Source organism: Schistocerca piceifrons, chromosome 8 (genome assembly GCF_021461385.2).
Source record: "Schistocerca piceifrons isolate TAMUIC-IGC-003096 chromosome 8, iqSchPice1.1, whole genome shotgun sequence".
NCBI classification, from domain to species: domain Eukaryota; kingdom Metazoa; phylum Arthropoda; class Insecta; order Orthoptera; family Acrididae; genus Schistocerca; species Schistocerca piceifrons.
This window is the reverse complement of record NC_060145.1, coordinates 232573101-232601038: the sequence shown is the minus strand read 5'-3', so window position 1 is coordinate 232601038 and position 27938 is coordinate 232573101. Positions and strand designations below refer to the sequence as shown.

General features: G+C 39.6%; 1 protein-coding gene across 1 annotated transcript in view; it reads left to right on the top strand.

Moving 5' to 3' along the window:
- Positions 1–26702, top strand: part of LOC124712230 (xanthine dehydrogenase/oxidase-like) — a gene marked incomplete at its 5' end in the record, with an annotated part of 311678 nt that extends 284976 nt beyond the window's left edge. Inside the window, 7 exon segments of the mRNA XM_047242525.1 lie at positions 15442–15570; positions 15655–15788; positions 16664–16757; positions 22108–22269; positions 23887–23983; positions 24054–24164; positions 26635–26702. Coding sequence (XP_047098481.1) covers positions 15442–15570; positions 15655–15788; positions 16664–16757; positions 22108–22269; positions 23887–23983; positions 24054–24164; positions 26635–26702 — 795 coding nt within the window.
- Positions 26703–27938: the final 1236 nt, after the last annotated feature.

Genomic DNA, 27938 nt, shown 5'->3' with positions numbered 1-27938 from the left:
TTAGTGGAAAGACTAACCCAATTATATCAAGGCTTGATAAAGCCACATCCACCAAATAGCACAAACCAGCTCTGGCACCCACAATAGCCAAAGGAATGGGTGTACATTTGCAACCAGGAATTACATGTTACAAACTAAACTCTATTGTATACAATCCGTATATGAAAATAACTGTTCAAATGAGAAACAATATATATATGAAGCATAGCTGATTGTTGTACATTTACAAATAGTCCTGCAAACAACTTTACGGGAGAAGCTGGTGCCAATGATGCCTCAAGAAACAACAGACCTGCTTAGCAACCTTGGAAAAGTTCTTAAAAGTTAAAAATCTCAAAACCAATAGTTGCAATACTACATCACAGGGATAACCTAATGTACCATTTGTGTGTCAACAAGGAAGCACAAAAGCAAACATCAAGACCAAACAGGTATGTGAGATTTGCAGAGAAAGATGACATAAACCAAACTATCAATCACAAAAGTGATAAGGAAGCAATTTTCAGTGTAAAATGTAGCAATTTAATCCTTATATACCAGAATTTCAGAATATAATGAATGAAACAGAGCACTTGGACATATACCAAAATGAATCAAAACCACATTTCTTCACAGTGAGTGAATTAAGTTGTGAGGAAGAGGAAGCATATGGATACAGGCTAAGAAATTATGAACTCATAAACTTATACTGTAGGAAGACACGCAAAGGTGGAGAGGTAGGCATTTATAGTAGAAATGATATGTGTGTGTAAAAGTTAAATGGACTGTTGACCTGAGTGAATAAATGGTACTTGAGGATGCAGTAATAAATTTAAAACTAGGGAACAACAGTCTGACTATAGCAGCTCTTTATAGATGACCAGGAAGCAGTATTAATGGATTTTTCAACTGTCTGGAGGACCTGCTGGAGAAGACATCAGTGTGTAAAGAATATTTGCTGTTTTTTGGAGACGTCAACATAGACTCTTTAAATACAAGCTATAATTATTTGCATTACACTGACTACCTTCAGTGTTATAGCTATTATTACATAAACTCAGAACTGACAATGATTGCTGTAGAAACACAGATATCCAGTGACCACAATCTGATGAACATAACGAAGGAGAACACAAACATAACCGCCATAGAAAACGAAACATCTGACCCCAGAGCCCCTACTATGGAAACTGATGTAGGGAATATAAATATAAGTAAAAATGATATATTTATGTACAAAAGAAAATTTAGTTATAATAAAATTAAGAGGACATTAGGCAATGAAAATTGATGACCATTTACAATGCATCAAATATGAATGACAAATGGGAAAATTTCTATAAACTATTTAATAAAACTTTAGATGAAACATGTATTATAGTAAAACAAGTAAACATAGCTATCAATCACAAAGCTGAGAAATTATCTCTAGGATTTATGTACTCTTTAGAGATACTAAATTACAATAAATTTAACAAAATACAAGCCTCTGACACACTTGATAAATATATCTCTCTGCCATGGAGAACTCTGTGATCTTTTGAAAGTCACTGAAATCCTACCAGTTTTTAAGAAGGGAATAAAAACTGATATGAAAAATTGCAGGCCAATATCATTACCTTCAGAGCTTGGGAAATTATTAGAGAAAGTCATATTAAATCAATTTGAGGCATACTTCATCAAACATAATCTATTTAACAATCTAGAACATGGTTTTAGAAAAGGAAGATCTACTGTAAAAGTAGTAGCAACTTATATGCATGAAATATAAAATAAGGTAGATGAAGAAGACAAGTTAATAGGCACCTTCCTGGATATGAGTAAAGCTTTTGACACCCTGAATCATACAATTCTGTTGCATAAATCAGAAGCGTATGGGATGAGAGGGGAAACCTTACAATTACTTACTCCCTATTTGAAAGACAGGAAACAGGTATGTCAAGCTAATCCCAAGGAAGCATTCTGGGGCCTTTTCTATTTCTTGTGTATGTTTAATGATTTAACTGAACCCCAAACTGCAAGGCTTTAAGCTACGCTGATGACACATCTTTTGTCAGCTGGGTCATGATTTCCTGTGAAGTTATCTTACCGCACATAAGCTATTCATAAATAAGGAGAAGACGGTGACAATGAAATTCATGCTTTGCTACAATCAGAACATAAATAGAACTCCATTTACACCTCCATTTACGCCACCTGAGCTACATAAACAAACACAAATTTTTGGGTATAATTGTTGATGAACACCTGGAATTTAAAGAACATATAGACAATATTTATAGGAAAATCAGCACAAATGTGTATCTACTGAAAAGGGTCCCATCCCTCTTCAGCCATGACAGCTTGAGACAAAAATACTTCAGAACAGTACATCCACATCTTCAGTACGGTACTGAGATATGGGAAGGGGCACCAGGTGTCTATACAGACAGGCTCTTCAGACTGCAAGAAAAGGCAGTAAATTGGTGGCTAAGGAAAATCTTGTAGAGAAATCTTAAGAAACTAACCATCTACTCTATGTACATCCAGCAGCCAATATTTTTGTGAAACAAAATCCAGAATATAATGTAACAAACAGTAATGTACATATGTACAATACATGGGGAAGGGAAAATTTTCACAGAATTGCAAATAAAACAAAGGCTGCAGTCTGTAGTCCACATACAACAGGAACAATTTTTTATAACAGCCTTCCATCTGACCTCAAGACAGCTAATTTAAACCCTTTAGAAAATAAACTTAAGCATTTATTACTAGTGAAAAGCAGTTATTCAGTAGAAGATTTCAAATTATAATATCACTTTATAAAACAGTGTATATAGCATAAGTTTATTTTTGCAACACAAAAATGATAATTTCTGATATTCACGCACTGTATCAATGCATGCATTTATATTTCAAGTTGTAAAGTATCTCTTTACAACAGTGTATGTAGCATAAATTTGTTTTTGCAACAAGAAAATGATAATTTCTGACTTTCACTACTTATATCAAAAAGTGCACTTACATATGTTAACTAAAGCTCTGTATATGTGAATTAAAATCTATGAAAATGTCTGAAAACTGATTGTTATATAGACAGTGCAAAAACAAGCTGTTTATCAGATTAAATGAGTGACATGGGATAGCAGTATGCACATGTACAGATGGTGGTAGTATCATGTATGCATGATTATGGCTGCACAACGAAAATTAATGTAATGGTAGTTTGAGCTAGACACATGGGACTTTCCATTTTGCAGATCAGTAGGGAATTCGATAATCTGAGATCCACAGTGTCAGGAGTGTATTAAGAATACCAAATTTCATGCACTACTTATCACCAAGGATGATGCAGTGGCCAAAAGCCTTAATTTAATGACTGAGAGCAGCAGAGTTTGCGTAGAGTTGTCAGTGCTAACAAACAAACAACACTGCATGAAATAACAGCATACATCAGTGTGGTACATACAGGAAACATATTCATTAGGGCACAGCAGCAACATTTGACATTAATGAGCTATGGCAGCAAATGACCAACACTATGGCCTTTGCTAACAGCATGACATCACCTACAGTGCCTGTCCTGGTCTCGTGACCACATCGGTTGGGCCGTAGATGACTGGAAAACCATGATTGGTCAGATGATTCCTGATTTCAGTTGCTAAGAGCTGATGGTAGGGTTCAAGAGTGCTGCAGACCTCATGAAGCGATTTACCTATGATGTCAACAAGGCACTGTGCTATCTAGTGGTGGCTCCATAATGGTGTGGTGTGGTGTGAACCATCATTGACTGGAAATGATTATGTTTGGCTACTAGGAGACCATTTGCAGTCATTTATAGGCTTCATGTTCCCAAATAATGACGAAATTTTTATGGATGACAATGGGCCATGTCACTGGGCCACAGTTGTTCACAACTGATTTGAAGAACATTCTGGACAATTCAAGTGAATGATTTGGCCACCCATATTGCCTGATGTGAATCCCATCAAACATTTATAGGACATAATTAAGAAGTCAGTTAATACACGAAATCCTGTCCCAGCAATACTTTCACATTAATGGACAGCTATAGACGTAGCTCAGTTCAGTATTCCTGTATGGGACTTCCACGGACTTGTTGAGTCTCTGCCATGTGCCACATTGAGTTTTGCATTGCATCAGGCAGGAGGAGGTAGAACATGATATGAGGAGGTGTGTGTGTGTGTGTTTGTGTGTGTGTGTGTGTGTGTGTCTGTGTGTGTGTGTGTGAGAGAGAGAGAGAGAGAGAGAGAGAGAGAGAGAGAGAGAGACCACCCATACAAAGGAGAGAAGTTTTACTGATTTTTGTAGTAATTATTGGTGATATCCTAATGTACTTTGTGGCACATAAAGACAGCACATTAATGCAGCCTCGGCATTTTCAGAACAGAACACAATTTTTGGTCTTCAGTGGTAATTACTTTCTCTTCTCATATCCATAATGCAAATACACTGTCACCCACGTAGGAACGTTCATGAGATAACATAAAAATAACTATTATACTCTCTTAAAAGTCAAGTGGATAACCGAAGAATAAAAAGTATACTCTCAGTAAACAAAGTCCTATATGATCATCAACTTTAGAACCTTTCAAAACATTAAGAGAAATCTTTTAAATACAGAGATTTTTTTTAAACCCTCAACAGTTTTAGTATGATTCATTTATGTGAGAGACATTTGGAAACATACAACTGTATGAAATGAGAGCCTTTTCAGTAGCTGATGCCACAACAGCACAACAGCAATGCAAAAGCTCTAACCACTTGCCTGCGAAAGGCAAAGGTCCCGAGTTTGAGTCTCGGTCTGGCTCACAGTTTTAATCTGCCAGGAAGTTTCATATCAGCACACACTCCACTGTAGAGTGAAAATCTCATTCTGGAGTGTAAATGATTGATCAGCCTGGCCTTGTAACATCAGTCAAAATGTCTTTGCACTGCTAGTACTGCAAATGGCTGAAAGCAAGGGGAAACTACAACCATTATTTTTTCTGAGGATATTCAGCTCTACTATTAGGTTAAATGATGATAGACTCATCGTGGGTAAAATATTCCAGATGTAAAATAGTTCACCATCTGGATCTCTTATGGTGATTACTCCGGAAATTGTCATCTTCAAGAAAAACTAAACTGATGTTCTACAGATTTCAATTGATAGAGTCCTTAGTCAGGTAGGTACATTGGAAAATTTAAAAAAGGAAATGGATAGGTCGAAGTTAGTAAATATAGTGGGGATTAGTGAAGTTTGGTGCCTGGATGAACAAGACTTATGTTCAGGTGTGTACAGGTTATAAATCAATGAAATAGAGGTTCACAGGAGTAAGTTTCGTAATGAATAAGATGACAGGTGTTGTGACTCGCCGATCATTCAAAGCACCGCCGCGCAATTATGCGCGTCCTCTATGTGCGGCGCTGTCTGCCAGCCATGCAGCAGCTGCGCCACCTAAGCGGCCAGCTGAGCAGCGGCCGCCAGACTGGGACTCAGTGCTCATTCGAATGCTAACGTGTACACATGTCTTGCTTGTCAACTTACTCTGTGACTTATATGTGTTGTGTCGTTCTGAAATATATTTGTTAAACTTGACGTTATAACAATTGGCGAAGAGGATGGGATTTTTCCTTTTCACCGTTGACCCACAGGGTTCCATGGCTACTGTCGAGCAACTATTGTAAAATCTCCTTGAACAGCAAACGCTTCTAACAGTGGCGATTCGCTATTTCGTCGCGGCGTCAAATGCGGGGCGTTTCTCGTCGTTGGCTGTACCTCCTTTTCCTCCTTACGACGAGATGGCGGAAGACTGGTCTGATTATGAAAACGTCTTCGACAGCACTTCTTGGCATTTCATGTCACGGGCGAACAACCATGTAAGTCTCTGTTCCTTTCCTGGGTTTCACCTCAAATGTATCGGTTGTTGTCGCAATTGGCTCCTTTGAAGGATCCTGCATCTTCGTCCTTTGCTGAAATGTGCTCACTTCTGTCTGTCTATTTTCAAAAGCAAATGCATGTGGTAGCCTCTCGTGTTGCCTTTTATCGTTGTCAAAAACAGCCACATCAATCCTATTGCGCTTGGGCTGCTGAACTTCATGGCCTCAGTCGAAAGTGTCAATTTGTTATTGACGTTCACAAAGAATCCTATGCCGATTCCATGGTACGGGATGCTATTATCCGGTCGGCACCCGACAAAGAAGTTCGGCAACGTGCCCTTCAGTTGGCGAATCCAACTCTAGATGAAGTTCTCTCCATTGCGCAGTCTTTTGAAATTTCTCGCGCCGCTGGGGCGCAAATAGAGGCGTGGGGTGATGTCGGGGAAATACAAGCTCTGTGCGCTGTTGACGGCGCGTGCGGCGCGTCCCCGCCGGCCGACGTGGCCGCAGTGCGCTCCCACGCGCAGCCTCGGCCTAGCCGTAAACAACCCGCTAAGAAACTGCAGCAAAACCCCTGGCAACTTCCTTCATGTCCGCAGTGTTTTACGAAACATTCACGCGAGGATTGTCCCCAACGTTGGGCTGTGTGTCACAATTGCAAAAAGAAAGGTCATGTGTCTTCCGTTTGCAAATCCGACCGCGTACATGATGTTCATGAACATGACGCTGATTCTGATTCTGTGTTGTCTGTCAATTGCACTTCTTCCCTTTCAGGGAAGTTATTCCTCACTGTCCAAATCCTTGGTCGAGATGTTCGTATGCAAGTGGATACCGGTTCTGCTGCCGGTTCTGAGGTGTATCTTCAGTTGGGTTCTCCACTCCTGTCACCTGTCACTCGGCAATTACGGACGTCCAATAAACAGAAGATTTCTCTCTTGGGACAGTTTAATGCTGAGGTATCTTACAAATCCATCGTTCGCACTGTTCCCATATTTGTGGTCGACCAGAGCAACGCAGAAAATCTTTTTGGTTTCGATGCCTTTCGCGTTTTTGGGTCAATATTGTCTCTGATGCTATTCCTTATGCTCAACTGGATTCCTTGTTGACGACATTTTTGCCCCTTTTTTCTCCTGGGTTAGACCGTGCAAACGACTTTGAAGCTCATATCACGTTCAAACCCACTGCTCGGCCTAAGTTTTCTCGGGCTCGGCCCATTCCTGTGGCCCTTCGTGATCGGGTAAAACGGGAGTTGGATCGTCTCACTACTTCAGGGGTCTTGCTTCCTGTCACTTCCAGTAAGTGGTCCTCTCCTGTCGTTGTCGTTGCTAAGCCAAATGGTGATATTCGTCTCTGTGGCGATTTCAAAGCCACTGTAAATGCTCAATGCCTCATCGACACTTACCCTATGCAAAATTGTTAAGGCTTTCGTGGCCACTTGTTGACAAACTGCCTATTGGCTTCTGTCTCGGGTTCTTCGGCCGACGTTCATATAATGATTTTTCTACCATCTCGGCTGTATGGATTACCCAAGATCCATAAGAACAACGTTCCACTGAGACCGATCGTTAGCGCTCCTGGATCACCGACATATAAACTGGCAAAACACTTGGCCTCTCTGCTCCAACCACACGTGGGGAAGACTGACACATACATTAAGGACTCAGGACATTTCATTGAGAAGCTGAAGAAGCTGAAACTTGCACCAAACGACATCTTGGTCAGCTTTGATGTTGTTTCGTTATTTACAAAAGTGCCACTCAGTGACGCTCTGGAGCACATCGGTTCCATTTTCCCGCAGGACATCAGAAAGCTCTTCCATGCATGTCTCACCACGAGCTATTTCACGTGGAATGGAGATTTCTACGAACAGCTGGAAGGCGTCGCCATGGGTAGTCCTCTCAGTCCAGTGGTGGCCAACTTCTTCATGGAACAATTCGAAGCACAGGCACTGGACTCGGCGACTTGAAAACCTAAGGTGTGGTACAGGTACGTCGATGATACTTCCGTGGTGTGGAACCACGGTGAAGAACAGCTCGGTGACTTCCTAAGACACTTTAACAGCCTCCATGCCAACATAACATTTACCATGGAAGTAGAAAAGGACAAGAAACTGCCATTTCTAGATGTGCTAGTCACAAGGGACGGCGAAAACCTGGGACACAGCGTGTATCGAAAACCGACACACACGGACCGATACCTGCACAAACTGTCAAACCACCACCTGAGCCAGAAAAGAGGCATGATTAGTACGCTCGTAACGAGAGCAGGACGAATATGTGAGCCGCAACACCTCAAACGAGAAATGCAACACCTGGAAACTGTCCTGAGGAACAATGGGTACTCCACAAATTATATTAGAAGTGTAACAGAGCCAAGCACTCGGCGAAGCAAGGAACCAGAAAAAGAAATGTCGGGTACGGCCTTTCTGCCATACATTCCCAGAGTGACGGACAGAAACGGCCGTAAATTGCGCAAACATGGCGTAAAGACGATTTTCAAACCGACTAGGAAGTTCAAAGAGTGTCTTAGATCGGCGAAGGAGAAAAGAGACCCACTTGCAATGTCGGGAATATACCGTATACCATGCACATGCGGAAAAGTTTATGTCGGAATGACTGGACGATCCATCAACACCAGGATCAAAGAGCATAAGCGACATTGCAGGTTGGGGCAGGTGGAGAAATCGGCCGTGGCAGAGCACGCACTGAATGAGACCGACCACGTAATAAAATTCGCCGACACGGAAGTTCTGGCTGTAGAGAAACACTATCACACGCGCTTGTTCAGAGAAGCTGTAGAAATACAAAAACACGCGAACAGTTTGAACAAGAAAAAGGAAAGCCTTAAGGTAAACGGATCCTGGCTTCCCGTACTGCAGCGAACGACCGTCGCAGGTAGCAAGAGGAGAACCGCACCGGAAATGACCGCAGAGAAGCCCTCGGACGTTGGCGCGCCAGGTACATATAGTCTGCGCCCGCGAGCTCGGCTCCAGTTCACCACCGGCAATGGAGGGTGAAGCTTTGACAATGCCAGCCACTCGTGCTGGCGAAACGTCAGAAAAATCATTATATGAACGTCGGCCGAAGAACCCGAGACAGAAGCCAATAGGCAGTTTGTCACTTACCCTATGCCCCATCCTGAAGAACTGTTCACTAAACTTGCTGGAGGCCAGTTTTTTTCTAAAATTGACTGTCAGAAGCTTATCATCAACTTCCTCACGACACTGCTTCCCGGCAGTTTCTGGTCCTTAACACGCCTTTCGGCCTCTATCAACATCAACGCTTGCCATTCGGGGTTGCTAGCGCCCCTGCTCTCTTTCAGTGATTCTTGGAACAATTATTGCTGCCTGTCCCTGGGTGTATCAATTACATGGACGACATTGTTGTCACTGTCTCCACCACTGAAGAACATCTTCACAATCTCCACACACTTTTTCATGTCTTACAGACTGCCGGTCTTAAGTGTAATCTTCGGAAATCACAATTTTTTCAGGCATCTATCACGTACTTGGGGTTTCAACTCTCTCGGGATGGTATTCGTCCGTTTCAGCAAACTGTCGCTGCGATCGATGCCCTTCCTCGCCCTACATCTGTTAAGGAACTGCAGGCCTTCTTGGGGAAAATAGCATACTATCACAAGTTTTTACCGTCTGCGGCTTCGGTGGCTCAGCCGTTGCATCGCCTGTTGCATAAAAACGTGCCTTTTCACTGGTCCGCGTCATGCGATGCGGCCTTCCAGAAATTGAAGACTATACTGAAACAGGCCCCGTGCCTGGCTACTTATCGACCTGGCCAACATCTTGTTCTTGCCACAGACGCCTCTCAACACGGGGTCAGTGCAGTCCTTGTGCACCGTTTTTCTGACGGTTCGGAACAACCCATTGCTTATGCCTCCAAAACGCTCACGGATGCCCAACAAAAGTATTCTCAAATTGAAAAAGAAGCTTTGGCCATTATTTATGCTCTTCATAAGTTTGGTGTTTTTCTCTATGGCTCAAAATTTCATCTTGTTACGGATCACAAACCACTTGTTTCCTTGTTTCATCCATCAACATCACTTCCCAACAAGGCTGCACACCGCCTCCAGCGTTGGGCTCTTTACATGTCTCGTTTCAATTATGAGATTCATTTCTGGCCAACGGCTCAACATGCAAATGCTGATGCTCTGTCTCGCCTTCCCATGGGTCCTGATCAGGCATTCGATAGGGACGAACTTTTGTGTTTCCACCTGGATGTTGCCGAGCAGCGGGTTGCGGACGGGTTCCCCATCACTGGGGACAGGCTGGCGGCTGCTACGAGTTCTGATCCTACCCTCTCCCGGTTTTATGCTGTATTCAGAAGGGTTGGCCAGATCGCCCGTCTGCTAAGACGTCTGATCCATTGCGGAACTACTACGCTTTGGCCATCCGCCTCACGGCTAGGGATGGTGTTATCCTCCTCTCCACTGACAATGCTTCGCCGTGTGTCGTGGTACCTGCGTGTTTGCATGCTTCGGTCTTGCGCCTCCTTCACCAAGGGCACTGGGGTGTGTCTCGCACAAAATCTCTGGCGCGCCGTCATGTGTACTGGCCTGGCATCGACTCTGAAATAGCACACATGGTTGCTGCCTGCAGCCCTTGTGCGTCACAGGCCACTGCCCCGAAGTCATCTTTGTCACCGTGGCCTTTGCCTGAGAAGCCCTGGGAGTGCATTCATGCTGACTTTGTGGGACCATTTTTAGGTACTTATCGGCTCCTCGTAATTGACGCCTACTCTAACATTCCTTTCATTGTCCGTTGCACGTCGCCTACCACCGCGGCAACCACCAGTGCTCTCGCCCGCATTTTTTCTTTGGAAGGCCTCTCCTCTACTCTTGTTACTGATAATGGTCCGCAATTTGCCTCTTCCGAATTTGCAGATTTTTGTGCTCGTCACGGCGTTATGCATGTCACGGCCCCGCCGTTCCTTCCACAATCCAACGGTGAGGCTGGACGACTGGTCCGCACATTTAAGGCTTGGATGCAGAAACTTCTGACTTCTTCTGCTGCTGATGATGCGCTTCTCCAGTTTCTGGCGTCTTACCGTTTCACCCCCATGGGTGACCACAGCCCGGCTGAGCTCTTACATGGCCGACAGCCCCACACGCTACTTCATCTTCTGCGGCCTCCCACCTCACAGCTGTGGGTGCCTTCCCTTGGCCGGTTCACCGCCGACGACCTCGTCTGGGTACGGGGATATGTCAGGCGGCCAAAATGGAGCCCGGGCCGCATCTTAAGACACCGTGGCAGACGCCTGTATGTAATCCAGATGGACACGGGTGTTGTAGTGCGTCATTCAGACCAACTTCGGCCTCGTGTGCTGGCAACGCCTGTTCCGAATGCCACTACACCACCTTTGGCTCTACCTGACGCTCGGGTTCTTGGCATCTCTCAATACTCACAACGCAGCCCTCTCACCATCATCGCGATGCCAGCACAAGAACGGACGCCACCAGCAGACGTGCCCACGCAGGAACCGGATGACCATCCTCTGTCAGAGCAAATCTACTCGCCTCCTCCTCCTCCAACGGATGCCAACACTTCGCCCATGTCTCCTGTCGTATCAACTGGACTTGCTGCAACGGGCAGATTGGTGCAGGGGGCCCCAGCAGATTCGAACCCTACGTCTCCTGTCATCTTGACCCGTTATCATTGGGGATACTTCTGTTCGTACGGGAAGCCTCCTCTTCGAGACTTTTCTAGCGAGTCAAACAACGCCTATGGACGTTAGCCATCTCCAGGACACCATCATGACCAGTGCAACAGTTTCAAAGGGGGGAAAAGTGTTGTGACTCGCCAATCATTCAAAGCACCGCTTCGCAATTACGCGCGTTCTCTACGTGCGGCGCTGTCTGCCAGCCATGCAGCAGCTGCACCACCTAAGCGGCCAGCTGAGCAGCGGCCGCGACTGGGACTCGGTGCTCATTCAAATGCTAATGTGTACACATGTCTTGCTTGTCAACTTACTCTGTGACTTATATGTGTTGTGTCGTTCTGAAATATATTTGTTATACTTGACGTTATAACAACATGAATGTGGGTAACCTACTGTGAGCAGCATAGTGAATGCAGTATCATAGCCAAGATAAACACAAATCCAACAACCACCACAGTAGTACAATTTTAAGTGGCAATGAGCTCCACAGATGATTAAGAGGCTGAAAGCATGTATGGCGAGATAAAAGAAATGATTGAGATAGTAAAGAGAGAGAGAAATTTAATAATGATGTATGACTGGAATTTGGTAGTACAATGAGAAAAAGAAAGAAAAATAGCAGGGGAATGTGGACTCGGTGAAAGGAATCAAAGAGGTAGCTGCCTGGTTCAATTTTGAATTGTGATTTAAGGATAGTACAGCTGACGTAAATAATTATAGGCCAGTGTCATTATTGTCTGGTTTCTCTAAAGTAATTGAAAGAGCAATGTGTGAAAGGCTAGCTGACTTCTTGAATAAAAATAAAATACTGACTAATGCTGAGAATGGGTTTAGAAAGAACAGAAACAGCAGTCTTCCAATTCATGAAAATGGTTCTAAATGCCTTGGACAAGAACGAATTAAGCTTCAGGATATTCTTAGATTTATCTAAAGCGTTTGATCTTAGCAGCCATGACTATTGCTTATGAAACTAGAATTTTATGGGGTCCAGGGACTTGCCTTCAAACGGTTCAAGTCTTATCTCTCTGATAGAAAACAGAAAGTACAAATATGTCATGAAGGCAAAGAGCTATGGAGTGCCCCACGTTTCTGTGTTAGGCCCTCTGTTGTTCTTGGTGTATACAAACAATTTGCCAAACCATTTGACAGTTGCAGAAATGGTGATGTTCAGTGATGACACTAGCATTTTTATAAAAGGATACACTGAGGATAATTTACAGCAGAGTGTCTCTATGACAGTAAATGAGACAGGAAAATGCGATAATACAGGGTGATTCAAAAAGAATACCACAACTTTAAAAATGTGTATTTCATGAAAGAAACATAATATAACCTTCTGTTATACATCATTACAACGAGTATTTAAAAAGGTTTTTTTTTCACTCAAAGACAAGTTCAGAGATGTTCAATATGGCCCCCTCCAGATACTCGAGCAATATCAACCCGATACTCTAACTCGGTCCACACTCTCTGTAGCATATCAGGCGTAACAGTTTGGATAGCTGCTGTTATTTCTCGTTTCAAATCATCAATGGTGGCTGGGAGAGGTGGCCGAAACACCATATCCTTAACACACCCCCATAAGAAAAAATCGCAGGGGGTAAGATCAGGGCTTCTGGGAGGCCAGTGATGAAGTGCTCTGTCACGGGCTGCCTGGCGGCCGATCCATCGCCTCGGGTAGTTGACGTTCAAGTAGTTACGGACAGATAAGTGCCAATGTGGTGGCGCTCCATCCTGCTGAAATATGAATTGTTGTGCTTCTTGTTCGAGCTGAGGGAACAGCCAATTCTCTAACATCTCCAGATACTGTAGTCCAGTTACAGTAGCACCTTCGAAGAAAAAGGGACCAAAAACTTTATTGGCTGAAATGGCACAGAAAACGTTCACCTTAGGCGAGTCACGTTCATACTAAATGAAACTTTATAGCTCCCTTAATTCGCCGACAGATAGTGCTTAGCTCTGCCTTTTGTCGTTGCAGTGTTTTAAATCCCTAAAGTTGTGGTATTCTTTTTGAATCACCCTGTACTTTGATCAGGATAAAATGGTATTGATGAATTTCAGTAATATTTCAGGAAACAGTTTAAAATCTAGATATCAAGGCCACCAGAAATTAATGTCCCATATTTTTTCTACAATAATTATTTATTTCATACAGTGAAAATTACACACATCAGAGAATGATGTTTTACTTACACACCCCAGTCTTCCACATAATCTCCTTACAGATTTATGGCCTTCCTCCAGTGAAGGAGAAGGGCATGTATGCCCTATCAGTACTAGTCTGTATTCTAGGCACAAAGCCATTCCTTCACTTTTACAATCACCTTATACTTGTTTTGTCACCTGTCACAATTCCAACAAGATGACATCCAAATCAGCATCAAAATGACGCAAAAATGCAGACAAAATGTTTTTTCTATGAGATTTTTGTTCCACCATAATATAACATGGAATCCACCTTGCACACACTTTATGCAGGGTGAACAGCAATAAAACTGACAGAATGCAGGGACAGATTCCTGACTGGAAATGGAGGAAAAAAGTTCCTTTGAGCATGTATCCAGAAATGCTTCGTTACCACAGTTGATGGTGCTGATGAATGAAAGTTTCTCTAGCCACATGTCTTGTGTTCCTTGTGTGTTGCAGGCTTTGTGAGTGAGGCAGCATACTGTAAGCAACAGAATAGTGTGGTATTTGTGTCAGGAACAACCTGTGATGGTGTTATTGTACTGCCAAGCAGATGTAAACTTTTGGGAGGCAGCACCAAAACAAGTAACCTCACAGACACCAGCTACATCACAAAATACTTCAATCCATTTTTGGATAGATGAATGTGCAGGGAGGCAGCACACTGTGCATGTACTACATTTGGAAGATCAGCTTCTGCTGGATATTGAGACAAACTCTAGTACAAGTTCCAGGCAAGTGGCCTGCCAACATCATGACACAGACGCCCAAAAAGGGCTTGAAATGTTGTGTGATGTGGTTGGTGTAAGTGAAAGTACTTATTTTGGTATAGCCATGCTGCATCTGAAACATCTGGATCTGCTTGGCCATACATAAACACCATTTTAGCTTGTTCCCAACATGAATACCACACCATTCTACTGCTTATAGTTAGCTGCGTCAGTCACACACGCTGCAACAGACAAGGAACAAGCGGCTTGTGGTCAGAGGAATTTTCTTTCATCAGCACCATCTACTGTGGCAATGATGCATTTCTGAACACATATTTGTAGGACCTTTTTTCCTCCATTTCCAGTCAATTTGTTTGTTTTATTAATGTTCAACATACACACTTTTCAGTATCCAAGAGAGTGTACTATTGCATCCACAGTTCCTTTGGTGACTGATAGCACCAGTTTCAATTAACAAGCTACAATGAATTAATCCCCATGAATTAGACCATGAACAACTGCAGTATGTTAGGTGTGACTACCATATGTGGTCTCTCACTGCTTGCTGCAATTTGTGGAGCTCCATTGAATCACATTACGGTGGCCTCACTGTGTGTTTCCAATGAACGAATGTACTCCTTTTCACTCAGATGTTTCATTGACTTCACACAGACATTTGTGAATATTCCCCTTAGTTTCTTTTATCAAACTGAGAAATCCATTTGCATCATTTGGAGATGCCATTTTGAAACATTTTTGCAACTAAGCTGTCAGATGAAACGGAAATTTTGAATGTACATTCAGGAAAGTTAAAAGATTCCATAACAAACGTTTTATATCTGCAACATAGTCATCTCCTGAGAAAAAAAGTGGGGGATTACTTTCTGTGTGACCTTCAGAGAACACCCAATAGAGATTTAGTACTCATGAGTTGTTGTCTTTCCTTTAAAATTTACTGTTAACATCAAGCAGCAGCAGTTCACTTCTTTCCCTTTTTAAAATTTGTAATACATTTGTTTTTGTTATAGGTTGCTCAGGTTTGTGCCCATGCTCTTGGAGTGCCACTAGAGTTTGTGAGTGTAAAGCCTAGCAACGTTTTGACATCTCCTAACAACATGGTCACTGGTGGAAGCATTGCAAGTGAATCTTGTGTATATGTAAGTGAACACAGCTTTTAAATACTTAAGTAATTTGATATTTTGTCATTTATTAGAACTAAATACTGAAAACCTTTGTTACAGGCTACACTACGTGCTTGTGAGGAACTTTCAAGGCGTTTGGCTCCTGTGAAAGAAAAACTCAAAGACCCCTCTTGGCAGGAGCTTATTGCTGCAGCATTTTTAGCAAATGTCAATCTCTGTTCATCATTTATGATGTATGTATCTGACAAGTTTGTATTGTTCATACCCATTATTAATTTTCTCATATTGTAAGGAACCAAAATTAGAACAAGTATTAACATGTGTTTTTTCTACTAAAACAGTAGCCAGAACTCAAAAGTTAGTAAATTGTTTTCTGTAACATGTACCTAAGGAGCACACATCAGTCTACTATATATTGCTCCATACAGTATTATTAAATATTTATATGGGTTGCTGAGAGCAAATCAAAACTAGTTTGGTTTTACAATGAAATTGAAATTTGGTATAAAAAGGAAACAGTTTCCAGAAAAGACACAGTCAGAATTACTCTGAAAAGTCAGCCAGGATCCTTGTTTGAGGACATTTGTAGTAGGATGAGACCTGGAAGAAACCATTTACCAACTCTCTTCCTCCACATTACATTTCCCTGATCCCCACTTATGAACACTTTTTCCACTTGGTCCAAAAACATTCCCAATTACTCAGATATTTCCTTTAATTTCCCATTTAAAGACACAATTTTTTTTAAATTTTTACTTTGTATTTATTCTAACTTGACAAATGTGTTTCATGTCATGTGCTGTAACTACCAAGTACTAAGTTTGTGTGTGCACTTCTTCATAACTTGCGATCGATTTGGCTACTAGAGGCCACTTCGCCTGTATGACAGCAGTTGTGTGCGCAGCCTACTGGCTGCGCCCCCTGTTGGAGCTAACGACTTACAGGCTGGAGCACAGGGCCTTGCAGGCCACTTGTGTGTTGTCAGTTGTATGTACTTTGTCTCTCATGTGTTTGAGCTGTAATAAAGTTACAGTGTCCTTGGTTAGACTAACATGACAACCATGTATCTTAATTCTAATAATGTATTGAGATGGAATCTGACTGACAGGTATGCTGGGATCACAGATGCCCTAAAACGGTATTACATTTATGGAGTAACTGTGGCAGAAGTGGAAGTTGATATCCTAACAGGACAGCACCAGGTTAGTATAACAGTATGAATACTAAATTTAATGAAGTTAACTGACATAGGGCTTATGTTTACCTTAGCACTATCAAAATAGAGCTCAAGCAAATGAAAGTAATAAATGAATAAGGAAACTTACCTCTTAAAATCGATTGCTTCTATGTAGTGCTTAAACTTTTACCTGAGAGAAAAAAAGTTCTGCACATATCTACAAAAAATAGCCCATGCATTAGAAATATGGAACTATTAATGTCAGTTGTATTGAGACTTTGTGTAGAATCAGCAGCAACAAATGAAAATGTGTGCATGACCAGGATTTGAATCGAGAGTCTCCTGCTTACTAGGCATTAACCACTGTGCCATCTAAGACACAGTGCTTATAACAACTGCACAGGCTATCTCTGCATGCCTCTATGTTGTCACCAATTTCACTTTTAACTACCAAAACCTTTCCATAATTAACTCCTAGTCCTTGCTCTCTGTCCTCAATAACAATGACATCTACTTTTTTCCACTCCATTACAAAAGACTTTAAATAACACTTGTTAACATTAACATTTTATCTTAGGTTTGTTTTCCTCAAAATAACATAAACATTTTACCTTGTGTTTGCCTTGAGTCAGCTGCTGCTGTCATGTGTCAGACTACTGACACACGTCATCAGCTTTAATACTACACATTCTGGTATGAATATATCCAACGCATTACTGATATGGGAATTTTTTGAGGTGGAGTAGACCACACAATTGTTAAACCTACTTATAAGAAAGGTTACAAGAAAGATTTATGTAATTATCATTCACTTTCATTACTGATATCTTTTCCAAAACATTTGAAAAAGTAATGTAATCAACAGTATAATTTAGTTGGTACATCACAGCATGGATCCAGAAGGACTGCTCCACTGAGGATCACACTTTACATTCACCCACCAAGTAGTACAAGCCCTAAATAATAAAATATCAACATTTGATATTTTTTGTGATCTTTCCAAGGCATTTTATTGTACATTATTGCTGACTATCTGACATAATTGCTGTCATGAAATTTTGACTGGAAATTCAGTTTATTTCTGATCATTATTAATGAAATTTCAGAACACACCCTAGTATGCCTCCCTCCTCAATCCAAAGTCCCATTCCTGCCTCTGCCCACTTAGTATTCCTCCTTAACTCTGACTGCCTAGTGAGCAGGAGACCCAAGTTTGAACCTCGGCCTTGGTACAAACTCTCATTCACTGCTTCAGTATGCATACATATAAATCAAAGATGTTTGAGACTTGAAAAGGTCTCTGGAACCGTATAGGTTCATTTCAGTACACTCTTTCCATTTTGACCACAACTACAGAACTTGCCACAGAGAGGATTTTAAACATAACCTCCATCAAAGGATTCATTAGCTATTGTGTTTAGTGGCTATGCAATTATTTTAGAGACTGGTTCTAACTCTTTCTATGGTATCCCATCCCACTGCAGTATCACATTTTCTATATCTTTTGTCGTAGTTTTGCTGAATATGCTCAATGGTTAGCTTTCAAATTGTCCAGTGCCAAAGAAATTGATCTTATCTGTGTTATTATCTGCTTTAATGTCAATTTGTTTACATTTATAAAAAACTAATTGAACAGTTCCGGTATTTGAGCAGGATTTACAATAGTTTTGGCCTCTAATTTGATACTCTTAGCTATAGTGCCTGTTTCAGTTTGATCACTAGATACAGTGGCTTCGATTTGTTCACACTTGGCAAAATAAATCTATGCACACCAATTGTTTTGCTGCCTTTACATTTTTTTTACAAATTTTTATAGTTTGTTGTATGGGTAACAAATATTGGATTACTATTATGTTTTAGTTTCCTGTGTAGCTGTCTTTTTCTAGCCATAGATGTTTTGTTACTTCAGAAATCTACTTTATGATAAATGGTAAGAGAGAAAGTTTCATTAAAATGTGCAGAAAGTTTCCCAGGAATTTAGAAAAATTTTTAGAACTTGAAAACTCTGTTCCACAGTCGACCGCATCTTATTTAATCTACAACACAGGGTAATGCTGATAATGTAGCGTGGGATTTACTAATCAATTTCAGGTAATTTGGTCCTGCTGAATGCGAAAATAATGATATTTTGTTAATTGACTCTACTTTTTGAGATAAAGGCAATCCACTTATACTGGAAATAAATTGTAAGAAAGAGGAGCATATTTTTTAAAATATTGATTTTAAAGTTATTAGATGATTTCAAATGAAGAAAGTGCTACAAATGGTACAAAGAATAATGAAATTAATCATAACAACAAAAACGTATCAATGAGAAGTAAGAAAAATGTATTTTATGGGATTTTCTTCAGTGTTTTTTGTACAGACAGTCCCTCTGCAAGTTCCAGCAGTGGTCTGCCATGATATGGCAATCCAAATGGCCTTCATATCTTCCCTCTATAATCTTTATGCCCTGGTTGAACCATTACCTTTATCCTTTGCTGTAATTGCCCAAGTTGTCAGGAACTTTATCTGACTGTCTGTGCAAAGAATGTAATTTGACACTCATGTTAACTCCTAGTTTTTGGAAATTCTAGAGCATTTTGTCTACTATTTCAGATTTCTTCAGCTCTGTGACTCCCGAAAAAATTTTTAACAACTGATACAAAGCTTGTCCATGCTTCCAATTCAACTTTAATCATGTGGTTTGTGAAAATATAATTGTTTATAAGAGTACAGATTTGTGGTCAATCCTATACTGAGACCAGGAAATGAGTGATTTATATATTTGAAGCAATCACCTTTCCTATCTAAAACTTTAACGGAGTGTTTTATAAGTGAAAGTTTAGTATTTAGTGGCAGAAGAATAATTTTTTCCTCGACTGACCAATTGCTCATAAATGATGTTATCTTTTCCTACTGTCAGGTTCATTTTCAGCAGCCAGAATTTCCAGCTCCATTATTCATTTTTCGCATAACTGTCCCACAGACAAGGAAAAAAGGCAATTTTAGTGTATCCAATTTTGTGATCCAATAAAAAACTCACTCTTTTTAAATCTACACACACTGACCACTGACGTTGACAAAATGAAACTATCTCTAAAATGTGTTTAACTTTTTGATATTCTTTCATAAGAATAGTTGAATGGGCTATCAGGATTGAAGCTAATTTATTTCTGTTATGCACTGATACACATTTAAAACTTTTTTGAGCTATCTAGGAAAAGTTGCCAGTCTTTTGGTTGGTATGCTGGAAGAACCATTACATTTAAAAGCCCAGAAATATCACTACAGTATACAATATCATTTGTCTCACTAAAATATGGAAGAATATCATTCTCTCTAGTTTAATGATATGACAGGCTGAAGGCAATGTGTTTCTTTTAGTCTTGATGCAAGAAGCTCAGCTTATTTCTTAGATAATTTTAAATTTCAAATCAAGTCATTTAGTTCACCCTGAGAAAAGCCTTGCAGTATAGGACTGCATTCTTCGAATTCACATGCACTATTGCTTTTACTCCATCTAACATTTTCACATCACAGTAACTGTCTGGTAAGGAAGTAAATGCCAGTACTGGAAAATCTTCAGTATGCAAGATTGGAGGATTAGCGGATTGTACATTTGGATAGGCCCAAGAGCACTTTTTGTATTGATTCATACCTTTTACATTCAGAGCACAAAAGCAGCATTCATCAAGGTGGTGTCTTGGCTCTGTCCTTGTCATGGCACTTGGCCATATTGTGTCACAGATCACAATACTACAGTTACATTACTTTGAAAAAGACTCATTGATGATGGTAGATTAGTAAAAAATGTGTATTTTTTACAGAACAGTTTATCATGAGAACCAAAACCTATTCAAACAAAATAAGTTATAGGCTAAGTGCTTCATCATCATGTGTATCTAAATAGACTCCATAAACTTATGCCACAGAATTTTTTTTTGTATCCCTGTGTAATGGAGTAAGTATGTATTCTCTTTGCTCAACTGTCATGTGGTGTATGTTTTTTTGAACAAGGTTTTATGATTTTAGGTAATTTCATAAACAGAGAACAGTTTCCAGAACGTTTTATATCCAAACAAAAGTTTTTGGCCTCATTATTAGTATACTTGGTTGAAGTTTTATGTGTACATGTTACTGACTTCTTGTTTGTTAGGTAAAATCGCTAATATTAGCACTGAAACTCAATTTTTTAATTATGTCATTGAATTTTGTTGAGCTGTTGGTTTCATGGCCTAAATACATGTTGAAATCACATTCTTGGTGTTTCTTAAGTTCCTGTAATATGCACTGCAATTTTTACAAAAACAATTTGATTATTTCTGCACCTCAAATTCCATATACAGATGTAATTACAGTATTTTGCTCTAATTCTATGCAGTAGCTTTCAAATACATATTCTTCATTGAGTGAATCAAAGTTATATCTTGCTTTATATTCCATTGACTATTCCAAACATATACAGAATTCTCCATCAGTTACATTTCTCTCATGGAAGCTCCTGGCAACACATAAATTTCAAAGGTTATTTAAGATTTAAAGATCCCATCAAGTGAAAAGCCAGACTCATTAGCGGATAAGGTACATGCTAAGCAATGAAGAAACACAGCACACTGCCACAACATGCATTGATAGAAAGTTATTCTTGGCTGAAAGTCTGCCTCATTTAATCCTTGCACTTACTGAAAGTGATACAGTTACCAAATATATGCTTGTAGAATGTTCCAGATTGTCATGTGAGTAACACTTTTCCTATTGGCAGTTCCCCTTGTGCTAGTTGATGGAGTTTCAGCTGCAGTACAAATAACCCATTCTTCAAACTCGGGCATTTGTACAATGAATGGTTACCCACCAGCTGAAACTCTTCTCAAATGAGTCACTCTCACAAGTGTTTGTGGCATTATACAAATACTCTTGCAGAAGGTAACTGCCTCCAAGCATAACTTTCTGCATAAAGTTGATGTGCTTTGCCTGCATTCTCATCAACTAGGCTGCATAAGTAGTGAATATACATAATTTCAGACACTGATTATTGTACATCATCATGATATGTTGTGATGGAATTTACTCTAAAAATGAACAAACAACCATCATACATAACAAAAACATGCTATGGACAAATATAATCAACAAAGTTAGTAAAATGCACATCTTAGATAAATTGGATACCCAGAAGTCGATACAGGGAATTCCTTTCATACCTCCTTAACAAAGGATTTCCGGACCCATGGTCATGTGATTGTTTTGTAATGTTTTGATGTCAAGAATAAATCTGTAAAATTACTGATACATGTCTTGTATACCTTCTATGTAAAACAAAAATAATAATCATAAATGCTCAATATACAAATTCTCAAGTAGAGAGGAAAGGGGCTATAATAGAAATGTTTCAGATACTACGTGTAGATATACTGGAAGATGCTGGAGAAAGCCTAAGCCCAGAGATTGATGTAGGCCAAGTAGAAGGAGCCTTTGTGATGGGTCTTGGCTACTGGTTAAAGGAATTCATGGTTTATGATGATAATACTGGGAAGGCACTGACAAACAGAACCTGGGTATGTTTCAAATTCTTAATGTAGAGTGCTTTTAGCATAAAATTTTATTTTATTTAGTGACCTGCTATGCAAGCAAAGCAGTAATATAGCAAGAAATTAAATCAGATTTTCCTTCTTTCTCATTATTATATGAAAAGAAATTTGTATCTCTATTCAACAGTGACCAAAATTGACCATAATATGTTGAGTTTATCTGTGTCTTCACAAAATACTTTGAAATACTGTCCTGTATCACTCAAATTTGTAACAATAATTTAGAAAATGTAATGACCTACCTCAAATGAAATTATCTGCTCCATGGAATCCAGTGTGAATGCTGAAATATATTTATTTCGATGATATCAGTCAAATAATATATGGAAAGATCAAAAGAGAAACAAATGATAAATTAGAATAATTGCTTCAACAAGGTGTAGTCTTACTGTAATCAATGCATGAAAGCAATATCTGCTCACATTTTTAAATGTCCACTACAGCAGAAGTCTTGTTTGTAACTCTAACATAAACTATGAGTCAGTCAATGAGGCATTCTTGAGTAGTCCAAGTGCTAGCACATTGCCCTTCTGTGTTCTAGTAGAGTATTCAGGTTTACCTCATATAACCAACACAGCATGTATTCCATCTCAGTAACTGCCTTGGTACTTGGATGAATCTGAAGTTTTCACTGCATTCATTCTCGTTTTTGTAGAGTTTGTGGACATTAGGGAGAAGTCTTTGGTAATATAAATCTGTTATTCATTCAGTGAGACAGACTGGTTACTGCAAGTCACAGTACTTGCTCACAGAAGGCAGCTATCAAACACATGGGGGATTATATTCCCAGACTGAAATGTTCAGTCTGCAGCCCAAGTCTGTGGCTAAGCCATGTCTCCACAGTATCCTTCCTTCCAGTAGTGCTAGTCCTACTAGGTTCGCAGGAGAACTTCTGTGAAGTTTGGAAGGTAGGAGGTAAGGTACTGGTGGAAGTAAAATTGTGAGGATGGGTCATGGATAGTTCAGTTGGTAAAGCACTTGACCATGAAAGGCAGAGGTCCTGAGTTCGAGTCTCGGTCCGGCACACAGTTTTAATCTGCCAGGGAGTTTCAAGGGATTATGTTTACTGCAGAAATCACATTTACATATACTCATTGTTGATCCACAGATGGAGTGTCTTTATAATGATTGCTTGGTACACGTGTACACAAACTGTGATTAATCTAATTTCATCTTCATGATCCCTGCAAGGCTGACACATTTGAGGCATGCCTCCATCCTTGCTACCCTCCCTGTTTTCCTTTCCCTGTTGCTTCATAACCTGGGTTGTGAGTAACTGAATCTACTTTTCCTTCTTCACTTTCTTTCCCCTCTCTCCTCTCTGATGAAGGAACATTTGTTCCGAAAGCTAGGAACGTAAATTTTTGGTTCTGTTTTTTGTGTATCTATCGGCTGTACTGAGCTGAGGTAAGTACTGGCCAGCCCCTCTATCTCTTTGTTAGTATTTATTTGAAAAACTGCTCAGATAGCTATTGTCAATTTTTCAGTTTTTATTTCAAACTGTAAAATAATTATCTTTTTGTGTCATTTATGGGAAAAATATTTTCTGAGTGTTACTAATAGCACAATTTTGTTTGTTCTAAGAATTACAAACCTCCTGGAGCCAAAGATATCCCTATTGACTTCAGAATAGAGCTGAGGAAAAATGCTCCTAATCCTGTCGGAGTTCTTCGTTCAAAAGGTCAGTTTATGTTCAAAGAGTTACTGTTAATTTAAAATGAATATGTTACTGACTTTTATTTAATTTATAGCAACTGGTGAACCACCCTTCTGCATGAGTATTAGTGCTTTATTTGCAATACGGGAAGCAGTACTGGCAGCTAGACAAGATTCTGGGTACTCTGCAAAATGGTTTGAGATGAGTAAGTAACTTAGTCCTTCATGATTTTCACACATCAGTAACATATAAAAATGTGTTATTACATTGAAACCTCACATAATGAGCACCTCCAATAACATGCAATTCGTATAATGTGCAACACAAATTTTAAAAGATGCTTCACTTAAATGAGTGATGTTTTACATAACAAGTGAAAACAATTTTGTATATCACCAGCCATTCGTGTGCACAGGTGAAACATTCAATAATATGAACACCTTCCATTGTTGGCAGCAGCATATGAGCAATATCTTTAGTACATACTGCTGTCTGGGTTTAGTACTCTTTCCACTCCCATGTTAGTACACCTCATGATTGCACATATTTCTAAACTTGTGTTCACAGAGTTTTTCTTTTGTGCAAATTTTAATGACCTTCATACAAGTGTCCCCAAAGATATAACCACAACAAGAGGACTATAACTGAAGGAAAATGCCCTAGAAATGAAACATAAAATAATTTAAAAACACAAATGTGGTGTGAGCATTGCTGATTCGGCATGCACACACTATCGGTCTACATAAACTATTTGCTCTATCCTCCAGAACAAGGACAAAATTATGGAGATAGATGCTTCAAAGGGAGTAAAAGAGTACCTAAACAAGAATTTTGTATTCTGGAGAACATCAAAAGGTAGCTCCGTATATGGGTAAATAAAAATCAGTTTTTCAAGTTGACGCTAATAATAAGAATACCGTTTTTGATAAGTCGAGAATGATTTTCGCCAATATAGTTAAGAAGAAACCAGGATCATAAACAGCCAAAGATGTGTTTAAGGGAAGTCATGGGTGGTACATGAAGTTTAAGAGAAGAACTGGCATCCACAGCGTTGTGGGGCACGGTAAAGTGGCCAGATCTGACACAAAGACAGAGAGAACTTCATCAGCAACTTCAGTATGTTTGTAGATTCTGAGGGTCTTTAATAGGTCTTTAATTGTGATGAGGTGGATCTATTCTGGAAAAAGGTGCTGAAGCGTACCTTTATAACAGCAGAGAACATTGCCCAGTCACAGGCGAAAGAAAGACTGTCTCACACTGCTATTCAGTGTCAATGCAAGTGGTGATTTGAAAGTTAAACTGCTGATTGTTTATCATTCAGAAACTCCATGAGCCTTCAAGAAGTGTAAAGTCCAGAAGAGCAGGTTAAATGTGATGTGGAGGTCCAACAACAAGGATTGGGTGAAACATGATCTTTTTCATAATTGGGTGAAAATACTGTTTAGTTCTTCAGTGAAATAGTATTTGCTTGAGATTAATCTGCCAGTCCATGTCTTGCTCATTATGGACAACACTCCCACCAATTCCCCAGGCCTACAAGACCAGCTCCTTGAAGAATTTCAATTCATCAAGATCCAATTTCCGTCTCCCAACACCAACACCACTCCATTACTCCAGCCTATGTACCAGCAGATTATTTCTGACTTTAAGAAGCTTCTACACTAAAGCACTCTTCTAGCATTGCTTTGAGGTGAATGACGTTACCAGTCTCACTCTCAGAGACTTTTGGAAATATTGCGTCAATGTCAAGATGATCAAAAAGGCATGGGAAGAGGCTACCAAGAGAACTCTCACTTCTGCTTGGAAGAAACTTTGGCTGGAACGGGTTGTCAGGTGTGACTCTGAGGCATTTGAGTCATTACCTGTTGAGCCTGTAGTCAATGAGATTGTGTCTTTGGCCAGGAGCAAGGGATTAGAAGTGGATAAAAATGATATGATGAGCTTGTGGAGGATCACTGCCAAGATATGACCACTGAAGAGCTTATGAAGTTGCAGTGTGTTTCTGAGCAGGAAGTTGTGGAGAGGAGTTCTTCAGAGAAGGAGGAGGAGGTGGGAATAGCAAGGCAGTAATCTTCTGGCTCAATAAGAGAAATGCTGAAAGCATGGGAATTGGTTATACTGCACATTTAAAATCATCACTCCAATGAAGCAGTGGCTAAGTGTGCTACAAATTTATTTGATGAGCACACTGTGTTGCATTTTTTGCCAGGTGTTGAAGCATCAGGAGAAACAAATGACTATAGATAGGTTCCTAATAAAAAAGATTTAGTTATGTATCATGATTAATAAAGTACATAATACTATACCAATATGTGTAATTTCCTCTGAATAAATAGCATGAATAATGTAAAACTTTTAGTACTTTTTCTGCATGGAACACTTGATAATATTTTACATTAATTGATATGGGATAAATTTTTTTGCTTAATGAGTGTTTTATTCTATGTGTATGATTCTGGAATGAATTATGCTTGCTATGCAAAGTTCAACTGTATTTTGTTTTGTATGAAATGTGATGAAACAAGTTTGCATGGTTTGTGTGCCTTAACTCTACAGGATATAAAGTATAATGATAATCAGGTTTTTGTAATTTCTAGGTACTGAAACCTTAAACTATGCTTTCAAGAAAGCTGCTGCTTCAGTATGTTGAAAAATAAATGCGTTTTGTTTTTCAGATCCTCCTGCTACTCCAGAAAAAGTTTTCCTTACCAGCTTGACAAACTACAACCAGTTTGAACTTTAAAAAATTGGAGTGTTAATGATGTTTTTGTTGTGCATATATACATCCACAAATTAACAATAATCAGTAACTGAATAAGCTTTTGAATACACAAGATTCCAGTTCATTAACACAATAACACTGGAGAGGGAGCGGAGTCTTAGTCTTGCAGTAAGAACACTCCTCTTGATAATATGAGACATATTGAAAAAGTAAGATCCATTTGACCATAAAGAAATATATACTCATTATAGGAAGTTTTTGTTGTAGGTTTTAGTTCCCAGTAAACCTAATTCACTTTTACAAATAATTGCCATTCATTTGCAAGCACTTTTTGTAATGTAGCACTAAGTTTTTCAACCCTTCTGCATAGAACATCTTCATCTAGGAATTAAACTAATTGAAAATGGTGTTCTTTAGTTCCTTGTTGTCTTTAGGCCTTTCCCACTAAGACATGGGCAAGAAATGTTGCTGATAGCGTGGAGGTGTAGGAAGAATGGTCAGAGAGTTGCCAATGGAAATGTTTCTTTAAACCATTCATTTTAGATGGCATGTGAGCATTTTGCATTACACATCAGCTCTATCTAACTGGTTTAGTGGAATAACATACAATCCCAATTGAAACTAGCGTCAGGTAAGAAGCAGTTTTATGAATTCTGAGAATTATGGGACTTGTAAAATTTATAAAATATGAGAACAAAGTTTCTAGCAATAACATTAGAGGTTATGCAGCATTCTTTGCCAGTTGGTCAGCCTTCTCATTTCCCAGAGTCCCAGCATATATTGTCATTCATACAAGTGAGACTACTGTACTATCTGATTGTAATTTGATGTAGTAGCAACTTTGTGGTATGGCAAATAGCAGCTTCCTTTATTCTTACCTATTGATGTTAGTATTTATTGGTTTATCAGAATAATCTGTATTAATATACACGACCAGTAACTGGCTGATTTTTCTCACTGTTTCTCACAGTAGGCTAGCAGTAATGAATTTTGAATGTGATTCTGAACCTTGATTAGTGCTGAAAATGCCTTTACTAGTGGTCACATTGATTTCTGGATCCATTATCGGCTTGTGTGGAATCTTACTTTAAGACTAAATTTTATTTATCAGATTATTCCCAAAGTATTATTGGTGTTTAAGAATAACTTCCAATGAGAAGCACTTCTAGGTATTAATGAAGGTGCTTCTACTCTTTCAGTTAATATTGTGCTCATCAGAGTTACTCCTAAGGTTTATTGCGTATGACATATAGAAGG